The 23,836-nt window shown below is 45.1% G+C and overlaps 1 protein-coding gene across 1 annotated transcript; it reads left to right on the top strand.

Annotated features, from left to right (window-relative positions):
- The first annotated feature begins 17,684 nt into the window (after nt 1–17,684).
- On the top strand, nt 17,685–19,289 carry LOC120034750 (uncharacterized PE-PGRS family protein PE_PGRS54). The gene has a single exon (XM_038981355.1). The coding sequence runs from the start codon at nt 17,685–17,687 to the stop codon at nt 19,287–19,289; it is 1,605 nt and encodes a 534-aa protein (XP_038837283.1).
- The last annotated feature ends 4,547 nt before the right edge of the window (nt 19,290–23,836 follow it).

The raw sequence follows: 23,836 nt of genomic DNA, 5'->3' as shown, positions 1-23,836 counted from the left end.
GAACAGGGTTAGAGTGAAAACCTACAGGAGGATATCTCTCCAGGAACAGGGTTAGAGTGAAAACCTAGAGGACGGTAGCTCTCCAGAAACAGGGTTTGAGAGCCCTGCTGACTAGGCCTCTGCAGTACCTAGAGAAGGGGTGTTCAACTCTTACCCTAAGAGGTCCGGAGTACTGCTGATTTTCTGTTCTACTTGATAATTAATTGCATTCACCTGGTGTCCCAGGTCTAAATCAGTCCCCGATTAGAAGGGAAGAATACAAAATATAAAAAAAATATGTTCCACTGTAACTACCTACAGTATATGACTGTTATGAATTCTCTGAGGTCTCAGGTCTGGTTGGTTAGTTCCTACAGCTACTCTCCTGTGGCGTGAGAATGAGGCAATGGCTCTCAGGATCAACCATGGAGGCTGGGCCTCGTTAGAAGGACAGGAGGTGTCTGCTGCGAGGACTTTACGACCGCACCACAGTTATCGAGCTAAGGGACTTCAAAGTAATGAGCGCTAGCTAGGCTGAGGAGAGGGCAAAGAGTAGAGTACAGCTACTGGGACCCGGGGTCTGTTTTCTTAACACTTGAGGTAATTGCGGGGTTTATCGTTCTGTGGACAGACTCAGTGGGTAGGCGCTGTTAGTAATAGCTGGGTGGAGGTCGTTAACATGTCCTCTAGTAGTGTACATATGGGAACCTGTCTCTCCACCTGCTCTCTAATGGCAGCCAGAGACCGAACTAGTAGCTACACACTGTCACGCTACAATCATGGATAGCATACAGTATACCCCATAGTAATGCCAAAGGAATGGACCAAACTCTGGGCTGTTTCCCAATCCCAGTCCCCCCTTACTTCTTCCCATGGCATTGGAACGAAAAGAACTAGAGGGGATGGAGGAGTTTGGTGGTTGCCATGGCAATGGGGCCAATGAGGAAGCCCACCTTTACAGGTCCTGTTGTCGGCGGCCAGGTGGAGGCCGGGGGCACACAGACAGCGCACCTCTCCCCCCCGGTCGATCTGGCAACCGAACTGGCAGCGTGCGGAGGAACACTCAGGCTCTTCTGGAAGAGAACACAGGATAAACTGGCTGAGAGTCAAGGCAGAAACGGATGGTTGGAACGAACACATGCCACCACGCACAAACCATGTGCTGTACTGTAATACTATAGACTCACAAGCAGTGATATGAAACCAGCTTGGTTTGGTCTTGTGTCATACTCATATTATATTCCTTGCTTAAGATTGATTACACCAGTTATGATAACAGTTGCTCCTCTATATTGCCCCCACAGGGTTGGGGAGTAATGGATTACAAGAAAACTGTAACATTACCAGGAAAAATATTTTAATCAGATTACAGATAGGCCTACTTTTGAAAAACTAGATTACATCTAGTATTACTTTTTATTCAGAAAGGATGTTTTTACGTTACGTTACTGAGTTTGGATCATCTAAAAGTTATGTAAGAAGTAACCATTTTGTTATGTAAGAATTAACAATTTTGGACAAGTAACCAGTAACTGTAACGGATTACATTCATAAAGTAACCTACCCAACCCTGACTGTACCATAAAGTAACCTACCCAACCCTGACTGTACCATAAAGTTACCTACCCAACCCTGACTGTACCATAAAGTTACCTACCCAACCCTGACTGTTCCATAAAGTAACCTACCCAACCCTGACTGTACCATAAAGTAACCTACCCAACCCTGACTGTACCATAAAGTAACCTACCCAACCCTGACTGTACCATCACGTTACCTACCCAACCCTGATTGTACCATAAAGTAACCTACCCAACCCTGACTGTACCATAAAGTAACCTACCCAACCCTGACTGTACCATAACGTAACCTACCCAACCCTGACTGTACCATAAAGTAACCTACCCAACCCTGACTGTACCATAACGTAACCTACCCAACCCTGACTGTACCATAAAGTAACCTACCCAACCCTGACTGTACCATAAAGTAACCTACCCAACCCTGACTGTACCATAAAGTAACCTAGCCAACCCTGACTGTACCATAAAGTAACCTACCCAACCCTGACTGTACCATAAAGTAACCTACCCAACCCTGACTGTACCATAAAGTAACCTACCCAACCTTGACTGTTCCATAAAGTTACCTACCCAACCCTGACTGTACCATAAAGTAACCTACCCAACCCTGACTGTACCATAAAGTAACCTACCCAACCCTGACTGTACCATAACATAACCTACCCAACCCTGACTGTACCATAAAGTAACCTACCCAACCCTGACTGTACCATAAAGTAACCTACCCAACCTTGACTGTTCCATAAAGTTACCTACCCAACCCTGACTGTACCATAAAGTAACCTACCCAACCCTGACTGTACCATAACGTAACCTACCCAACCCTGACTGTACCATAACGTAACCTACCCAACCCTGACTGTACCATAAAGTAACCTACCCAACCCTGACTGTACCATAACATAACCTACCCAACCCTGACTGTACCATAAAGTAACCTAGCCAACCCTGACTGTACCATAAAGTAACCTACCCAACCCTGACTGTACCATAAAGTTACCTACCCAACCCTGACTGTACCATAAAGTAACCTACCCAACCCTGACTGTACCATAAAGTAACCTACCCAACCCTGACTGTACCATAAAGTAACCTACCCAACCTTGACTGTTCCATAAAGTTACCTACCCAACCCTGACTGTACCATAAAGTAACCTACCCAACCCTGACTGTACCATAAAGTAACCTACCCAACCCTGACTGTACCATAACATAACCTACCCAACCCTGACTGTACCATAAAGTAACCTACCCAACCCTGACTGTACCATAAAGTAACCCACCCAACCCTGACTGTACCATAAAGTAACCTACCCAACCCTGACTGTACCATAAAGTTACCTACACAACCCTGACTGTAACATAAAGTAACCTACCCAACCCTGACTGTACCATAAAGTAACCTACCCAACCCTGACTGTACCATAACGTAATCTACCCAACCCTGACTGTACCATAACGTAATCTACCCAACCCTGACTGTACCATAAAGTAACCTACCCAACCCTGACTGTACCATAAAGTTACCTACCCAACCCTGACTGTACCATAAAGTAACCTACCCAACCCTGACTGTACCATAAAGTAACCTACCCAACCCTGACTGTACCATAACATAACCTACCCAACCCTGACTGTACCATAAAGTAACCTACCCAACCCTGACTGTACCATAAAGTAACCTACCCAACCCTGACTGTACCATAAAGTAACCTACCCAACCCTGACTGTACCATAAAGTAACCTACCCAACCCTGACTGTACCATAAAGTAACCTACCCAACCCTGACTGTACCATAACATAACCTACCCAACCCTGACTGTACCATAAAGTAACCTAGCCAACCCTGACTGTACCATAAAGTAACCTACCCAACCCTGACTGTACCATAAAGTTACCTACCCAACCCTGACTGTACCATAAAGTAACCTACCCAACCCTGACTGTACCATAAAGTTACCTACCCAACCCTGACTGTACCATAAAGTAACCTACCCAACCCTGACTGTACCATAAAGTAACCTACCCAACCTTGACTGGTCCATAAAGTAACCTACCCAACCCTGACTGTACCATAAAGTTACCTACCCAACCCTGACTGTACCATAACGTAACCTACCCAACCCTGACTGTACCATAAAGTAACCTACCCAACCCTGACTGTACCATAACGTAACCTACCCAACCCTGACTGTACCATAAAGTAACCTACCCAACCCTGACTGTACCATAAAGTAACCTACCCAACCCTGACTGTACCATAAAGTAACCTACCCAACCCTGACTGTACCTTAAAGTAACCTACCCAACCCTGACTGTACCATAACATAACCTACCCAACCCTGACTGTACCATAACCTAACCTACCCAACCCTGACTGTACCATAAAGTAACCTACCCAACCCTGACTGTACCATAACGTAACCTACCCAACCCTGACTGTACCATAAAGTAACCTACCCAACCCTGACTGTACCATAACGTAACCTACCCAACCCTGACTGTACCATAACATAACCTACCCAACCCTGACTGTACCATAAAGTAACCTAGCCAACCCTGACTGTACCATAAAGTAACCTACCCAACTCTGACTGTACCATAAAGTAACCTACCCAACCCTGACTGTACCATAAAGTTACCTACCCAACCCTGACTGTTCCATAAAGTAACCTACCCAACCCTGACTGTACCATAAAGTAACCTACCCAACCCTGACTGTACCATAAAGTAACCTACCCAACCCTGACTGTACCATAAAGTAACCTACCCAACCCTGACTGTACCATAACATAACCTACCCAACCCTGACTGTACCATAACCTAACCTACCCAACCCTGATTGTACCATAACGTAATCTACCCAACCCTGACTGTACCATAAAGTAACCTACCCAACCCTGACTGTACCATAAAGTAACCTACCCAACCCTGACTGTACCATAACGTAATCTACCCAACCCTGACTGTACCATAACGTTACCTACCCAACCCTGACTGTACCATAACGTAACCTACCCAACCCTGACTGTACCATAAAGTAACCTACACAGCCCTGACTGTTCCATAAAGTAACCTACCCAACCCTGACTGTACCATAAAGTAACCTACCCAACCCTGACTGTACCATAACGTAATCTACCCAACCCTGACTGTACCATAAAGTAACCTACCCAACCCTGACTGTACCATAACATAACCTACCCAACCCTGACTGTACCATAAAGTTACCTACCCATACAACAAATGTCACAGTCTAGATCAAGTGAATAAGACTTGACCCTATTGCCCCGTGGACGACAGGGGGGTTCTGGGTAATTGATTATCCAGACTGGAGGTATGTAGCTGACGGGGAAGCTGAGCAGCCAATCAAGATCCAGAACCACTGAAACTTGACCCCTTGTCTATAATAACATTTGACCCATATCAGCACGCCCGTACATGCAGTCCTGACACTGAGCCCTGTGGTATTCACAGTAGGATGAAGTTGCCCCCAAGAAACTGGTCTACGATCGGTTTTGCATTGTACCCCCTAGTGTATAATGTTAGAGTTTAGAAGATGGTGAGCTGATCCTAGATCAGTGCCTGAGGGCGACTTCTACCCGGGCGTGGTATTCCATCAATGGTTGGGACATGATGTTCCAGGAAAGTGGGTAGAAACCGGTTTGAACTGGTACGTACTGGTGCAGGTTGATCCATCTGTCATGACGTTGTATCCGGCGTCGCAGTAACACCGGTAACTACCCTGGGTGTTCATACAGCTGTTGGAGCACAGTCGCTCTGGGAGACCACACTCATTCACATCTGGAATCAACAACCAACAACAATCAGGATCAGGAATCATATCAAGATCAGCATGCATGAATCAATCATAATATCTGGAATCAATAACCAGGAATCAACATGCATGAATCACACAGTATCTGGAATCAACATGCTTGAATCATACAGAATCTGAAATCAACATGCATGAATCATATAGTCAAAGATAGCCACCTTGGTCACATTGCTGGCCCTTGTATCCCACAGAGCAGGAGCACTTGTCTGGACCCACACAGACTCCATTCCTACAAGGCTTGTTGCACACAGCTAGATGGTCAGAGAGAGCAGGTAAACACATATGATAACCTCGGCTGGTGTATTGTTGCATTGTGGTTGTTTCTGGAGGACTTGCCCAGTGGCCGCTGACTTACGTTGGCAGACACCCATGACATTCCTCCAGCCTAAACAGCAGGCAGTAGACGTGCCAAAGGTACAGAGCCCCAAGGACCCCGACGGCCCACCGAGACGCCCAGACACGTCCCTCACTGTCCTGGGGGGATGGATGGATAGGTAGATAGATGGAGGGGTGGATGGAGGGAGATGGAAAGGTGGGTGGATGTAGAGGAAGAGTGGGTTAATGGTTCATCAGCCACAATTAAGAAAGACCCCAAGGTTTCTGCACTACCATGGCTATAGTTGTTGTCATCAATGCCTTATTTGTTTCTCTCTTCAACAGTATGACTAAACATATATATATATATATATATATATATATATATATATATATATATATATATATATATATATATATATATATATATATATATATATATACATACATATACAGTACCAGTCAAAAGTTTGGACACACCTACTCATTCAAGGGTTTTTCTTTATTTTTACTATTTTCTACATTGTAGAATAATAGTGAAGACATCAAAACTATAAAATAACACATTTGGAATCATGTAGTAACCAAAAAAGTGTTAAACAAAACTTCAAAGTAGCCACCCTTTGCCTTGATGACAGCTTTGCACACTCTTGGTATTCTCTCAACCAGCTTCACCTGGAATGCTTTTTCAACAGTCTTGAAGGAGTTCCCACATATGCTGAGCACTTGTTGGCTGCTTTTTCTTCACTCTGCGGTCCAACTCATCCCAAACTATCTCAATTGGGTTGAGATCGGGTGATTGTGGAGGCCAGGTCATCTGATGCAGCACTCCATCACTCTCCTTCTTGGTCAGATAACTCTTACACAGCGTGGAGGTGTGTTGGGTCATTGTCCTGTTGAAAAACAAATGATAGTCCCACTTAGCGCAAACCAGATAGGATGGAGTATTGTTGCAGAATGCTGTGGGAGCCAAGTTGGTTAAGTGTGCCTTGAATTCTAAATAAATCACAAACAGTGTCACCAGCAAAGCAACCCCACACCATCACACCTCATCCATGCTTCACGGTGGGAACCACACATGCAGAGATCATCCGTTCACCTACTCTGCGTCTCACAAAGACACAACAGTTGGAACCAAAAATCTCAAATTTGGACTCATCAGACCAAAGGACAGATTTCCACCGCTCTAATGTCCATTGCTTGTGTTTCTTGGCCCAAGCAAGTCTCTTCTTATTATTAGTGTCCTTTAGTAGTGGTTTAATGGCAGCAATTCAACCATGAAGGCCTGATTCACGCAGTCTCCTCTGAACAGTTGATGTTGAGATGTGTCTGTTACTTGAACTCCGTGAAGCATTTATTTGGGATGCAATCTGAGGTGCAGTTAATTGCCCATTTCTGAGGCTTGTAACTAATGAACTTATCCTCTGCAGCAGAGGTGACTCTGGGTCTTCCTTTCCTGTGGCGGTTCTCATGAGAGCCAGTTTTATCATACGCGCTTGATGGTTTTTGCAATTGCACTTGAAACTTTCAAAGTTCTTGAAATTTCCGGATTGCCTGACCTTCATGTCTTCAAGTAATGATGGACTGTCGTTTCTCTTTGCTTATTTGAGCTGTTCTTGCCATAATATGGACCTGATATTTTACCAAATAGGGCTGTCTTCTGTATACCACCCATACCATGTCACAACACAACTGATGGGCTCAAACCCATTAAGAAGGAAAGAAATTCCTCAAATTAACTTTTAACATGGCACACCTGTTAATTGACATCCATTCCAGGTGACTACCTCATGAAGCTGGTTGAGAGAATGCCAAGCGTGTGCAAAGCTGTCATCAAGGCAAAGGGTGGCTACTTTGAAGAATCTCAAATATAAAATATATTTTGATTTGGTTACTACATGAGTCCATGTGGGTTATTTCATAGTTTTGATGTCTTTACTATTATTCTACAATGTAGAACATAGTAAAAATAAAGAAAAACCTTGCAGTGGGTAGGTGTGTCCAAAATGTGGACTGGAACTGTATATACACACAGTACCAGTCCACATGTTGGACAACCTACTGTATAATTGAGAGTGCAGAGGCTCTCTAAGGCTTGTGGAAGAGGATCTATAATCAATTGGTAACACCATATTCATACGGAGTCACTATTACAAAGCATTGTAGTAAATACAGCAGAACTCACACACATTCTATTTCTATGACTGGAAGTCATCTGGAGCTGTTGTAACTACTTATGAAACACCTTCTAGATTCACATGCAGTGGAGAGAAGCCTTGACACACACATGCTGTATTCCAAATGGCAATAATTGCTGTTTCATTAAAAAGAGGGAAATAAACAAAACTGCAGGGGAGATTTGATACCATTTACTGTGTAGCTAATGTTAAACCTTTCCTACAATCTTCAGTCCAAAATGCCAGAGGCAGTCATTCTGAGGGGTACATACCTCCACACCAAAGTCCAATTTGTAAGTCGCTCTGGATAAGAGCGTCTGCTAAATGACTTAAATGTAAATGTAAAGTGGTATATAATAAGGCTAGGAAAAGGAGACTATTGAGTGATTACTCCCAAACCAAGTGGGTCTAACAATTCACAGACCTTAGAACATAGTAACTGGAAGTAGTAGAACAGTAAAGAAAAGTCTCTAAACATGGATAGTCAGGTGTCATGAGATTAATAACCTTCAGTCATGATCAGTAGATAAATAAATGATGCGATTTAGCCTGCATCATCACCGCACATATAATTTAATTAGCGGCAACTGCAAATTATAGTTGTTTCATACCTGCTCCTGTCCTGTTGAAAAGCCATGGAGAACGCAATAAAACGCATGGTGATAACTAGCAACCACTGGCGCACCGGACGCGCGCTGACAACCGTAAATACCATCATATCACGAAGGTAATTGTCAGCTCATAAAACAGCTACATGTTATTTCCCTTATTTTGTGATGAGCGCATTTCAGAGACACGTTATTGTGCCCGCATATCTCCTGCGGTGAGTCTGGAGTAAGGCGTGGTCACCTCCTAGTTAATTTTATTATTGAGTGTCTTGGAACTTTTGGAATTTTGTCCAATAGGTGGGACAGGTTACCTGGCAGGCGAGAAAGAGAGAGAAAGAGAGCGAGAGATGGACAACTTTGAATATCACATTTAAATAATACATACACAGACAGAAAATAGCGAGACAATTTCAGTTTTTATTCACACTAATTTAGTTATAATCTTAAACCCACATGAGGACGTGACTGACTCTGGACCAAAGGTCTTACCCATGGTTTGTCTCTATCATGTAAGAAACATGTATTTTTTTATGGGAATAAGAGTTTATAGGCCCATTTTGTGATAATAAGCGCGAGAATCACCAGTGACAACGGCAGAACCAAAGCATTAGAAGTAACACGCGAAACCGTTAACTATTCCCAGGCATGCCCAGTGAGCAATCAGTTACTTTAGACTCAGAGGCAGAAATCATGGTTAATCGCCTGCATGGTGGGCTGAACGAAACAAATAGTGATCACACCAGGCACTATATGGGACAGTTATAGGGAAACAAGCTGTGCATTGATTTGGGACATTACTTCAATGGGCAATGCAAAGTCATGCTTTTCCTATTGCTTCCTCTGATAAGGACGAAAGTTAGATGTATTTATTTCAAAACACTGAGCTGATTGCACCCCTATGTAGGCCTGCATTACATCACGCGTGTTTATCCTGAGAGGGAACAAGCTCCCCTGCTCCAAATCAACACTGCAATTTGTCCGACCCCAAAACAAGTAAAGACTTACTGTAAATGGCACATATTTGGCAGCACTCTCCTAACCCCCTTGTGCTAATTATGAGATGACTGTGGTAGATAGATAGCCTCAGGGTTCCTCTGAATATACTGCAGAGCCACCATCCACCACGCACTGTACAGGGAGCACACACATGTGAGGCATTTAAACCTCCCCAACCACACATGGCATCCAACCTCCAACATCTAACCAATCACAGTGATTAAATAATTTGGCATCGGGGTGGTGGTGGGGGTGGACTGCGCTCTTTTGAGAAAAGCACACGCACAGTGTGTTTTTTGTCAAGTGCACCGCTGCGCATCACCACGCGAGGTAGAAGAAACCACCCAGTAAAATCCCAGCCAAGCCTCAGACCTCATTCGTCATTATGATACAATTAAAGACAATCCTGCCTGGAAACGAAAGAAGGGAAGAATAAAAGAGAAGTGTAGTTAGTGACCATGGTGAACAGGAGGAGGAGAGGAAGGGAGGGAGGGTAGTCTGTGTGTGAGGATAGCGCAATGTGTGGCAAGTGCTGTGGCTCTTCCTGTCATTCTCTCTCTATCCCTATCGCTCCCTTTTGCTCTCTCTCTCTTTTTCCCACTTTCTCTCTGATGCTCTGTGGTTTTCTTCTGTATGGTATAATTCTCTCTCTCATCTCTCTCTTCTTCATCCCTCTCTCTCTCTCTCTCTGTTTGCTTTAAAAGCCCTGGGGTACTTGAAGTGCAGTAATGTACTGGAGGAGATTGTTCTACCCTCGATTATGCCCACATTCATTTTTGTGGGAATGGTTCATTTGCAGCTCCACAAAGTACACCAAATCACCAAGTCCTCCTCTCCCACCACATCATAGCTATACAGTGCAGTGGTGGTCTGTCTCCTCAACCTGGGGGGCCGTTTCATACAGACAGAACTCCACCGCTCAGACACTGCGTATAGATACAGACAGAGTAGATCAGCCTCATACAGACAGAACTCCACCGCTCAGACGCTGCGTATAGATACAGACAGAGTAGATCAGCCAGACAGACAGACAGACAGACAGACAGACAGACAGACAGACAGACAGACAGACAGACAGACAGACAGACAGACAGACAGACAGACAGGCAGGCAGGCAGGCAGGCAGGCAGGCAGGCAGGCAGGCAGGCAGGCAGGCAGACAGACAGACAGACAGACAGACAGACAGACAGACAGACAGGCAGGCAGGCAGGCAGGCAGGCAGGCAGGCAGGCAGGCAGGCAGACAGACAGACAGACAGACAGACAGACAGACAGACAGACAGACAGACAGACAGACAGACAGACAGACAGACAGACAGACAGACAGACAGACAGACAGACAGACAGACAGACAGACAGAGAGTACACCGTGGCTTAGAGTAGATCATTCATGCAGACAGTTCTCCATAACTCAGACCCCAGGTATGGAATAGACAGTTGGGTAGATCAGGGGCATCATGGTATGTGTAAAGGGAAAGGTGGGGCTGCCCAACTGGATCAAATGAAGAGTCTTTACAGTCTATTGAACCCTTCTATCGGATGCACCAAAGCCTTCAGGGTTAAAGAAACCTGCAACTGTCAAAACAGGCACCAGACAGGCTGAAACAACACCAAACAGTGGTGGAATCTGATGTGCAACAAATCAAGTCAAAACTGTTGGGATAGCGACTGAACAACACACATATTCAGTATTTGAGTTGGAGAACCCACTCTCCCAGGGTGTCTCAGGGGGAGTTGGAGAACCCACTCTCCCAGGGTGTCTCAGGGGGAGTTGGAGAACCCACTCTCCCAGGGTGTCTCAGGGGGGAGTTGGAGAACCCACTCTCCCAGGGTGTCTCGGGGGGAGTTGGAGAACCCACTCTCCCAGGGTGTCTCAGGGGGAGTTGGAGAACCCACTCTCCCAGGGTGTCTCGGGGGGAGTTGGAGAACCCACTCTCCCAGGGTGTCTCAGGGGGAGTTGGAGAACCCACACTCCCAGGGTGTCTCAGGGGGAGTTGGAGAACCCACACTCCCAGGGTGTCTCAGGGGGAGTTGGAGAACCCACTCTCCCAGGGTGTCTCAGGGGGAGTTGGAGAACCCACTCTCCCATGGTGTCTCAGGGGGAGTTGGAGAACCTACTCTCCCATGGTGTCTCAGGGGGAGATAGGATTTGCATGAAACACATTTCCAATTCACACATGCGTATAAATACACATAAGCACCCACCAAATTATTATTATGCTCCAACCATTTAGTCACCTGAAGCAATGATATTTATTCAACCTTTATTTAACTAGGCCAGTCAGTTAAGAACACATTTTTATTTACAATGACGGCATACCCCGGCCAAATCCAGACGACGCTGTGCCAATTGTGCACTGCCCTATGGGACTCCCAATCACGGCCAGTTGTGATACAGCCTAGAAATGAACCAAGGTCTGTAGTGACGCCTCTTGCACTGAGATGCAGTGCCTTAGACCGCTGCGCCACTCGGGAGCCCCCACCTGAAACAGCAGTGATGGTAGTGACAGTGTGAGGTTGTTCTAAGGGTGTCAGTGTGGTTCAGTCAACCAGAGTTGTGAGGGAGGACTGCCACCTTCTGTCTGCTTCAGGAAGATAGACGACCCCTTTTTTTCCCTTGTAGCACCGTCTCCTATAGGCAAGGGCCCATAAAGCATCTCAGAGTAGAGGTGCTGATCTAGGATCAGGTTTTCCCTGTCCATTTAATCTTATGCATAATCATCTAAAAGGCAACACTGATCCTATATCAGCACTCCTACTCTGAGACAGTTAAAAATAGTAACTTGCTTTCAAATCCTTGGTCTCTACCCACCTCCAATAGACCCTAAGCAACATTCCAATCAGAATCAACCCTCTGGCTCTTTATTTCAGAACACAAAGAAAGTTCTGGTACCAACCAGCTCCTGGACTAGGTCCTAATGTGTTTAGCAGGTAGCCAGGCAGAGTGACAACAGGCTGGGGTCAGAGTTCATAGGGCGTGCTGCAGTGGGAGGAGTCTCCCAGGTGTGAGAGGGCATAGGTCAAGGGTCAGGTCACCAGACGGGAGGGACACCTGCGATGGGAGGAGTGGGGGAAGAGGGGGAAGTCTGAAGTATCACTCCATCCATCACTATGTGGTCTGGTCACTGGATGGATGTGGGTTCAACGATTGACTCTGACTCAACCCACCCAGTCAGTTGGTAAATTTAGCTCCCTTCCGGCGGATGCACACACATACTTGAGGTCACACACACACATACATGCATAGGCCTACACACGCATGCATGCATACACACACTAGTGATGAGGGGGTGACTTATAACCTGCAGTGGGGAGGGTTGGTTTAGGGTCATGAAATATTGTGTGGATGAAGGGTTGGTTTAGGGTCATGAAATATTGTGTGGATGAAGGGTTGGTTTAGGGTCATGAAATATTGTGTGGATGAAGGGTTGGTTTAGGGTCATGAAATATTGTGTGGATGAAGGGTTGGTTTAGGGTCATGAAGTATTGTGTGGATGAGGGGTTGGTTTAGGGTCATGAAATATTGTGTGGATGAAGGGTTGGTTTAGGGTCATGAAATATTGTGTGGATGAAGGGTTGATTTAGGGTCATGAAATATTGTATGGATGAAGGGCGGGTTGAATAAAGAGAAAACAATACCTAAAAATCCATAAATGTATCGTTCTTGTGCAATTTATATCTATAGGCTACATTCAGGTTTTTCTTTCATTATTTTTGTCGATCTGGCATTAGTGCATAAGCCTAAGCTTTAGGGCCTAACTTTATGCGCGCCTAATAGCCTACAGCCAGTCACCAAACGCTTTTGAGAGCAGGCAGAAAAAGTTAACTTCGATCTACTGAGGCAAAAAGGGCAATGTCAGAGTTTAATTCAATTAGAGCAAAGCTACAAAATGGAGAGTTGGAAATAAAGAGAAGGGAGGGACAGAAAATGAATGTTTGGGAAAGATCTGGTAAAAGATGATAGCATGATAGCAGTGCCGGCTATGCTGTGAGGCAGTCACAAGATATGAACTTAAAATACGGTTCAGATAGCCATAGTATTAACTCCGAATTAAGCATTTCTTGACAAAAAATTATACACCAAATGTATGCTCAATTTTGACTTGGGAACAGGAGTAGAGAAATATGATTTCTTTTTTTTAGCATCTTCAGAGAATGTGATTGAGTAGTTAGATACTGTACCATCTGTAGAGGTGCTATCAGCAAACATTTCACTACATTTCACTACACCTGCAATAACATCTGCTAAAAACATGTGTAGGACACCAATACAATTTGATTTTATAGTATTTCAACCACATAAAATATGCATCCAAGCTGAACTGAAATCTGATCAGAAACATGTTGGGTCTTTTTCACAGGTTTCTATTTCCTTACAACCGGTCAAACTGATGTCATTTAGATGTCATTTTATTTAAGGGCAGTTTCTCCACTGTCCTGAAACGTGGATGGATGAGAAAACTTTACCGATGTCAACCAGATTGAAACATTCATTCTATCGATTTACGACATTATTCTGGTGAGCAAGGATTCATTTAGTATTCTAGGGTACTGTACTGTGAATACGGTACCAGTCAAAAGTTTGGACACACCTACTCGTTCAAGGGTTTTTCTTTATTTTACTATTTTCTACATTGTAGAATAATAGTGAAGACATCAAAACTATGAAATAACACATATGAAATCATGTAGTAAGCAAAAAAAGTGTTATACAAATCAGTGAAGTGAGTGAAGGAAGGAAAAGCAGCCAACAAGTGCTCAGCATATGTGGGAACTCCTTCAAGACTGTTGGAAAATCATTCCAGGTGAAGCTGGTTGAATGAATGCCAAGAGTGTGCAGAGCTGTCATCAAGGCAAAGGGTGGCTACTTTGAAGAATCTCAAATATAAAATATATTTTGATTTGTTTAACACTTTTTTGGTTACTACATGATTCCATAATGTGTTATTTCATAGTGTTGATGTCTTCACTATTATTCTACAATATACAAAATAGTAAAAATAAAGAAAAACCCTTGAATGAGTAGGTGTGTACAAACTCTTAACTGGTACTGTATATGCTAATGACAGAAGACAAGCTGAATGTAGGGGAGACTGGGGATGGTTGTAACACTTTTTACCTTTTCGTCAGTTTCTCAGAGATCGTTTATGGTAGTATATTCAAAACTTGATACAAACAGCCTACACCTGTCCTTTACAAATTGGTGTGGTTATAATATATGTAAATCAAACCGCAAATTCATGGTGTTTTCTTATGTACAAGGAGTGAAGTGTTACAATTTACCCCATGGTCTGGGTTAGTTGTAACAGTGCTTGGGGTGAATTGTAACAGAATGAAAAAGTGCATAAATCATGGCACGCAACTAATTATTGTACACCTTTATTGAGATCATGAGAGCAACATTGCCATGTTCAACATTTCGTTTGGTATAAATAATAATAAATGTAAATAATAAAATGTTTATTATTTTCCCCTCCACTAAATGGTCTTTTCAACCAACAACAACTATGCTAAACTCAACAACTGAATGTTTGTGGTGTGTGTGTGACGTACGCGCATGCGTGTCTGTGTGTGTGACTGGATGTGACACAATCAGAGTCACAGTTGTGACATTGGTATGGCTGTCCTGGGGTACAGGCTTGGTGGGCCCATCATTTGAATTCCCAGCACTGCTCCCAGACCTCCTTGGACTTGGAATTGTTAAAGTGCTCCATGCACACAATGCAGAAGTTTTCCTCGTTGGAGGAATTTGAATCTTCTGGTTCAATGTGCTTTGTTTTGGCTTTTTTCTTAAGCAGGACAGTTTTTGTTGTTGTTCAGTGTGGTTTGTCTTGGCTTGCTTTTTTCCAGCTGTTTTTTTTATGCAGGGCAATTTTTATTTTTGCTTTCTGAGTGCTTGACTTTTTATGCTCTTCCAGTGCCTGCTTGATGGTTTTATCCATGAAAATCACAGTTTTTCTCCTCAAATGAATATGATATGTGATGTGTATATGGTTACATAAGACAGAACGTTACTTAAGGCAAAAATTTAAGGAGGGTGGTTGGGTGGGCGTATATAGCGAACATCTAGCAACCCAAGAGTTCAGTGTTCGAATCTCATTACAGACAACTTTAGCATTTTAACTAATTTGCAACTACTTTTTAGCTACTTTGCAACTACTTAGCATGTTAGGTAACCCTTCCCCTAACCTTAACCCTTTTCGCTAATCCTTTCCCTAACCCTGAACTTAACCTTTTGACCTAACTTCTAACCTTAACCCTAAACTTAACCCTAACACCTAGCCTAGCTAACATTAGCGTTGGCCACTTAGCCACCTAGCTAAAGTTTGCTAACAACAAATGGAATTTGTAACATATCATACATTTAATACATTTGTAACATATTGTATGTTTTGTGAATTTGAATTACAATTTGTAACATATTGTACAAATGGCAATTCCTAACATATCATACAAATTGTAATTGATAAAATATCATACAAAATGGATGATGGACATTCACAAATTAATACATACCATACAAAACGTACATACAGTATCATACTAAACTGTGTGTCTCGGATTTACGTACAGAATAATACAAAATGCTCTGAGATCAGGTTGCGCTATGTTCTATCCAACCATGCCACAGATGCCTTTTGGCTTCATTCAGACTGGAAGGACATGGTGTACAGAGAGACTGTGGGGACAGCAGGGAGAATAGAACAGAGAACAGAACAGAAAACAGCCATTGGACACAGAGCTTTGGGAGAGATTAGGGTAGAGATGCACACAACACAACACATCACAACACCTCCACAGCCCGTTTCTGTACCTACAGATGTAGGATCTTTATTTGATCACACTTTTGTTGTTGAGATTTTTCCTGTACAGCAGGAAATGCAAACTTGTAGTGTATTCTAGGTTTAGATGACAGACTTGATATGCCCTAATAACAAAGGTATCAACCCCTACACAAAATGTATTATAATCCATATAATAATTCACATTTCCTGTTGCTGCACGATTATTTTTCCTGCTGTAGTTAACTGGCTCAAATTAAGATCTTACATCTGTAACCAAGGATTATTCCTTTGGCTATAGAGGAGGCAGCAGTGGTGCCGTAGCAGCAGAACACTTAACCATACACAACAGGGAAGAGGAAACGGCTCCACCAGAATGTGCCTTTACATAACATTGATGTGATGGAAAGGAGTCATTGGGAGAATGAATGTTTGAGTACGGAGAGACTGTGTGTGACAGGGTTCTTTCTGGAATATTCCGTTTCTGGAATGTTGTTAATGAGTTTTTGAGTATAATAATTCATTTGGAGCATCAGAGGTTGGGAGACTGGAGGAATGGTGGACTGACTGAATGGCTGGACCAGGGTTTTGTTTCCACTGAGAACGTGTGTGTGTGTGTGTGTGTGTGTGTGTGTGTGTGTGTGTGTGTGTGTGTGTGTGTGTGTGTGTGTGTGTGTGTGTGTGTGTGTGTGTGTGTGTGTGTGTGTGTGTGTGTGTGTGTGTGTGTGTCTAGGCCACCGGGAACAGGCCACCAGGAACAGCCATTCGCTGCTGCAATTCAGTATGACAGGAGACTCAAACACCCCACACACACACACACACAACACACACACACACACACACACACACACACACACACACACACACACACACACACACACACACACACACACACACACACACACACACACACACACACACACACACACACACACACACACACACACACAGTCAAGCTGCCAGCCAGAACACAGAAGGAAAACCACATCTTTGGTAGCATAGAACTCCACCTGTACTTTGTCCTCTTTCTCCCGTTCTCTTTGGGCGGGGAGCTCTGGAGCAGAGTCAAGCTTAGTCACCCACTGTTTGAACAGCAATTATGTATGAGACAGGCAGAGTGTTTGGAAAAAGAAGGCGGAAGAGGAGGGTTTGCTCTTTGCATCTGGCAACCAATGCCTTGAGCTTCTTTTCTGAGGGGAAATGAACTATACAGAGTATACACAGAGGGACGTTGTCCTGTTAAGGTGGTCAGGGTGTGGACATGACTCTTCAACCTGCTAACCCCTCTCTGGTGTGTGTGTGTGTGTGTGTGTCACTGAGGTCAACACCCACACCCTCCTCTCCCACACACACACACATCTCTGCCCGCTTGACCCCAGGGCTCCAGTGTTAGCAGTGGGGCTGGGATGGGTAAAGAAGTGTTGACTCTCAGTGGGGCTGGGGTGGATGGAACAGTGTTGACTCTCAGTGGGGTTGGGGTGGATGGAACAGTGTTGACTCTCAGTGGGGCTGGGATGGGTAAAGCATTGTTGACTCAAGGGGCTGGGGTGGATGGAACAGTGTTGACTCTCAGTGGGGCTGGGATGGGTAAAGAAGTGTTGACTCTCAGTGGGGCTGGGGTGGATGGAACAGTGTTGACTCTCAGTGGGGTTGGGGTGGATGGAACAGTGTTGACTCTCAGTGGGGCTGGGATGGGTAAAGCATTGTTGACTCAAGGGGCTGGGGTGGATGGAACAGTGTTGACTCTCAGTGGGGCTGGGGTGGATGGAACAGTGTTGACTCTCAGTGGGGCTGGGGTGGATGGAACAGTGTTGACTCTCAGTGGGGTTGGGGTGGATGTAACAGTGTTGACTCTCAGTGGGGTTGGGGTGGGTGGAGCAGTGTTGACTCTCAATGAGGCTATTGTGGATGGAACAGTGTTGACTCTCAGTGTGGCTGGGGTGGATGGAACAGTGTTGACTCTCAGTGGGGCTGGGGTGGATGGAACAGTGTTGACTCTCAGTGGGGTTGGGGTGGATGGAACAGTGTTGACTCTCAGTGGGGCTGGGGTGGATGGAACAGTGTTGACTCTCAGTGGGGTTGGGGTGGGTGGAGCAGTGTTGATTCTCAGTGGGGCTGGGGTGGATGGAACAGTGTTGACTCTCAGTGGGGCTGGGGTGGATGGAACAGTGTTGACTCTCAGTGGGGCTGGGGTGGATGGAACAGTGTTGACTCTCAGTGGGGTTGGGGTGGATGGAACAGTGTTGACTCTCAGTGGGGTTGGGGTGGATGGAACAGTGTTGACTCTCAGTGGGGTTGGGGTGGGTGGAGCAGTGTTGACTCTCAATGAGGCTATTGTGGATGGAACAGTGTTGACTCTCAGTGGGGCTGGGGTGGATGGAACAGTGTTGACTCTCAGTGGGGCTGGGGTGGATGGAACAGTGTTGACTCTCAGTGGGGCTGGGGTGGATGGAACAGTGTTGACTCTCAGTGGGGCTGGGATGGGTAAAGCATTGTTGACTCAAGGGGCTGGGGTGGATGGAACAGTGTTGACTCTCAGTGGGGCTGGGGTGGATGGAACAGTGTTGACTCTCAGTGGGGCTGGGGTGGATGGAACAGTGTTGACTCTCAGTGGGGTTGGGGTGGATGTAACAGTGTTGACTCTCAGTGGGGTTGGGGTGGGTGGAGCAGTGTTGACTCTCAATGAGGCTATTGTGGATGGAACAGTGTTGACTCTCAGTGTGGCTGGGGTGGATGGAACAGTGTTGACTCTCAGTGGGGCAGGGGGGGATGGAACAGTGTTGACTCTCAGTGGGGTTGGGGTGGATGGAACAGTGTTGACTCTCAGTGGGGTTGGGGTGGGTGGAGCAGTGTTGACTCTCAATGAGGCTATTGTGGATGGAACAGTGTTGACTCTCAGTGGGGCTGGGGTGGATGGAACAGTGTTGACTCTCAGTGGGGCTGGGGTGGATGGAACAGTGTTGACTCTCAGTGATGTAAGCACCGATGAGACGGGCAGATTAACAGAATAAGGCAAACACAGCTCCGTGCCAAGACGAGACGCAGTGTATACAGATTAATATAACAATGCGCCACGCCAGCGCCCCCATAATCCATTTGCACAACTCTTTTTAATGTGTTTGGGAAAATGTATCCGTTTGAAAAGCCTACCTCAACGTGGAAACTTGTACCTAGGTGGTCCATTCCGACCCACAGCAGTTGTTTACCTAGCTCTGCTGAGAATCACAGACAGACAGACAGACAGACAGACAGACAGACAGACAGACAGACAGACAGACAGACAGACAGACAGACAGACAGACAGACAGACAGACAGACAGACAGACAGACAGACAGAGGGAGGGAGGAAGAAGACAGACAGAGGGAGGACACAGACAGCCAGAAAGAGGAAGCAGACAGACAGAGGGAGGACGCAGACAGCCAGAAAGAGGAAGCAGACAGACAGAGGGAGGACGCTGACAGCCAGAAAGAGGAAGCAGACAGACAGGGGGAGGAAGCAGACACAGACAGACAGACAGACAGACAGACAGACAGACAGACAGACGGACGGACGGACGGACGGACGGACGGACGGACGGACGGACGGACGGACGGAGGGAGGGAGGGAGGGAGGGAGGGAGGGAGGGAGGGAGGGAGGGAGGCGAGCAGACAGACAGACAGAGGGAGGAAGCAGACAGACAGACAGAGGGAGGAAGCAGACAGACAGGAGGAAGTAGACAGCCAGAAAGAGGAAGCAAACATACATACAGTAGGAGGAAGCGGACAGACAGACAGACAGACAGACAGAGGAGGGAAGCAGACAGACAGACAGATGGACGGACGGACGGACGGACAGAGGGTGGGAGGGAGGGAGGGAGGGAGGGAGGGAGGGAGGGAGGGAGGGAGGGAGGGAGGGAGGGAGGGAGGGAGGGAGGGAGGGAGGGAGGGAGGGAGGCGAAGCAGACAGACAGAGGGAGGAAGCAGACAGACAGACAGAGGTGTGTTTTATTGACAGGTACATACACAGTGAGTCTGGAGGGGAGTCTAGCTCCTCCTCCCTTGTCTTCCTCCAGCAGTGTGTGAGCTGACACTTTTGTATTAATTAAAATGTACGGCCCCACTGCAGCAAAAAGGGTACGCATCGCACCACTCCTTCCCTCCCTCCCTTCCCTTCCTCCCCCCTTTCTAGCCCTCTCTCCTCCTCCATCTCTCTCCTCCCATCCTCAACCTGTCTCCTTCCTACCTACCTGTCTCCCTGGGCCGATCCTCCCTGCCTGCAACCCCGTTCTGTGTTTACATGACAGATTGCTCCCCAGTGGGAACCTTAATTGCATCATTTCATGGATGCGAGTCAGTGCGGTGGCCTAGAGAAGGTAAACAGGGATCTGGATCCAGGGCCAGAGAGAGAGGGAGGGAGGGGGAGAGAGAGATGCCTTTTTTTCAGTTTAGATGCCAAAAAACCAAGACTTCTCAGGCTAAGAGAGCGAGAGAGATATAGGCTCACAATCAAACACGACACATGGCGGGCAGTGATTTGGTTCTGCCTTGTTTGTTTTGATATGTGATAAGGGTTTGGGAGGAATGTTTAGGGGGGGGGGGGGGATAAAAGAAAGGTGCACATTTGTAGGAAAGCATGTCTTCATCAGTCAGTGGCTCGGGGAATATGAGAGTTCAGCTGCCTGGGTCGGTCACGCACTACACCAGTAGTACTCCCTGAGTCAGCCATGTAAACACATGAAGTAATAGAATACACTACGCAATTAGGGGTGTGACAAAACCAGATACACAACCAGGGGATTGACACACACGGAAACCACCATCGATGTTTATACAGGCCAAATCCAGCTCTCGCACATAAATCAATATTGTTACAAAGCGGTGTGGGCCGTGTTGTTTTAAATCAGCCAATAGAGCAATAGGAATACTGGAAACATGAGAGCAATGTAGATAATGTACGTAAATCCACCCAACTTGATAAATCATCTTTCTCGTGCTGTTATGTTATGTCCTCTCCATAGCATGACATAAACGCTTCATTACATATGACACAAGCACTGATTAAATTTATGTTTTTACATCATGTACACCAGATAGGTGCAGTAAAATGTGTTGTTTTAGTACTGAGAGCCTAGCGTACAGCATATCTGTACGGTGTATCCTTCGGTCGCCAGTTGTTGCGGTATTGTAAAATGGAACTGTATGATTAGATTACTATGGAAACCATGATTCATCCTGAAGGAGTCTGTTTAGATGTCAAGTCAGACTGGAGCAGATGCCTTGATGATCATTTGTGTCCGGTACCCTCCCTTCCAAGAAATTGTCATTGACAGACCTTAGTGGCCTCAGCCATCATGTCTACGGCTAGACTGTATTACGAGGCATCTGTTGCAGCGCTGCAGAACTACTATATGATATATGGAGAAACATCAGTAGTCATCTGAACACCCTTTTTCCCATGTACAGTGCGCTCCAAAAACATTGGGACGGTGACACATTTGTGGTTGTTTTAACTCTGTACTCCAGCACTTTGGATCTGAAATGATACAAGGACTGAGGTTAAAGTGCAGACTGCCAGCTTTAAATAATAATGAGTGATAATGTATTGTGTCATTTTGGAGTCCTTTTTATTGTAAATAAGAATAGAATATGTTTCTAAACACTTCTTCGTGAATGTGGACGCTACCATGATTACTGATCATCCTGAATGAATTGTGAATAATGATGAATGAGAAGGTTACAGACGCACAAATATCATACCCCCAAGACATGCTAACCTCTCACCATTACAATAACAGGGAAAGCTAGCATTGTGCGTCTGTAACCTCATTCATCATTATTCAGGATTCATTCAGGATTATCCGTAATCATGGTAGCGTCCACATGAATATAGAAGTGTTTAGAAACATATTTTATTCTTATTTACAATGAAAGTGACTCCATAATCTCCTAAATTATTTACCATTAATTTCTATTGTGCACAAAATAATCCGAAACACAACCAAAACAAACAGCAAATGCATCCAACGAATGTGTAGAGTCACAAGCTTGATGTAGTGATTGTGTGCTATGAATATGGGAACAAATACTTAACTTTCTACTACTTTAATACACATACGTGTGACTTTGTCCCAATACTTTCGGTCCCCTAAAATAGGGGGACTATGTACAAAACGTGCTGTAACTTCTAAACGTTTCACCCGATATGGATGAAATTCCCCTCAAATTAAAGCTGACAGTCTGCACTTGAACCTCACAGTCGTTGTATTACTTCAAATCCAAAGTGCTGTGCTGGAGTACAGAGCAAAAACAACAACAAAATGTGTCATTGTCCAAATACACTTGGAGCTCACTGTAGTGCACTATTTAGGCCAGGACCTTATGAGGTAGCCCTGTGTGGTTTGGACAAGAGTAGTGCACTATTTAGGATAAATATACCATTTCAGTCCCCTATACTACCCAATACGATAATGACAGGTTGTGGTCCGATTTTTGAAAAGCAACATTTTGAAACCAAAGATTTACATTTGTTCTGAGAGGTATTGCAGTTCTATAAAAGTTATACTCACTGAAATAAAATGTTTCTGGGGAAAAGGATTAAATGTATTCTTTCCCGTTCAAATCACAAAGAGTCAAATGTTTTGTCATTCTTTCTCTGTCTGTCTCCCTCTGTTTGTCTGTCCTCCCATAGTATTTGGTTGGACTACCTCTTCAGCTCATGTATACAATATTATAACATGCACTTCTAGCCATCTTGGTCCTACAAATATTTAGCATACAGACTCCTCATGTTTATTCAAAGTGCTGGGTTACACTGTTTATGACAGATATGCCGGCCAGGGCCCTATGGGATGGGGGAAAAGAAAACTATTCCAAATGAAAAGTCATGATTCATGCCACAGATAGTGTATAAACTAAAATATACGCTGCCTGCTAGCTGCTTGGACCTTGAAGCACAATTGCCCAGTTCCACTTTACGCAATTTTGATTGGCTCTAAACAGTGCACAGACAACTTAGTATTGCATTACTCTGAATACGGAGGGAGCTGCCTGAGAGGACTGTGTGGTAAGGTGGGTGGTCCACCTCCACTATCGTTACAACCAGGGAGCTTGATTGATATTTCCAGAAGGGAATTAATAATGCCATCGGTGACGGCTGTTGCTTCAGGGTGTTTGTGTGTATGTATTTGTGAGTGTGTGTGTGTGTGTGTGTGTAGGGAGAGGTGAAATTAAGAGTTTAGGTCTGAGCTTCATGCTCAATGCATTTAGTCTGGGAAATGTTATTAAGGTGCTTTAATGACACGTAGGCCTTAAACCTACACACTTATAAAACAGGCTGCTATAGAACCAAAAAGGGTTCTCCGGCTGTCCCCATAGGAGAACCCTTTGAAGAATCCCTTTTGGTTCCAGGTAGAACCCTTTTGGGTTCCATGTAGACACCCTTTCCACAGAGGGTTCTACATTGAACCCAAAAGAGTTCTATCTGGAACCAAAAAGGGTTCTACCTGGATCCAAAAGGGGTTCTTCAAAGGGTTCTCCTATGGGGACAGCTGGAGAACCCCTTTGTGTACTATAACTACAG

Source organism: Salvelinus namaycush, chromosome 42 (assembly GCF_016432855.1).
Source record: "Salvelinus namaycush isolate Seneca chromosome 42, SaNama_1.0, whole genome shotgun sequence".
NCBI classification, from domain to species: domain Eukaryota; kingdom Metazoa; phylum Chordata; class Actinopteri; order Salmoniformes; family Salmonidae; genus Salvelinus; species Salvelinus namaycush.
This window is presented reverse-complemented; position numbering and strand designations above follow the sequence as displayed.

Excerpts from the sequence above, each read along its gene's own strand:
- LOC120034750 (XM_038981355.1), top strand. The coding sequence starts at position 17,685 with ATGGGTAAAGAAGTGTTGACTCTCAGTGGGGCTGGGGTGGATGGAACA.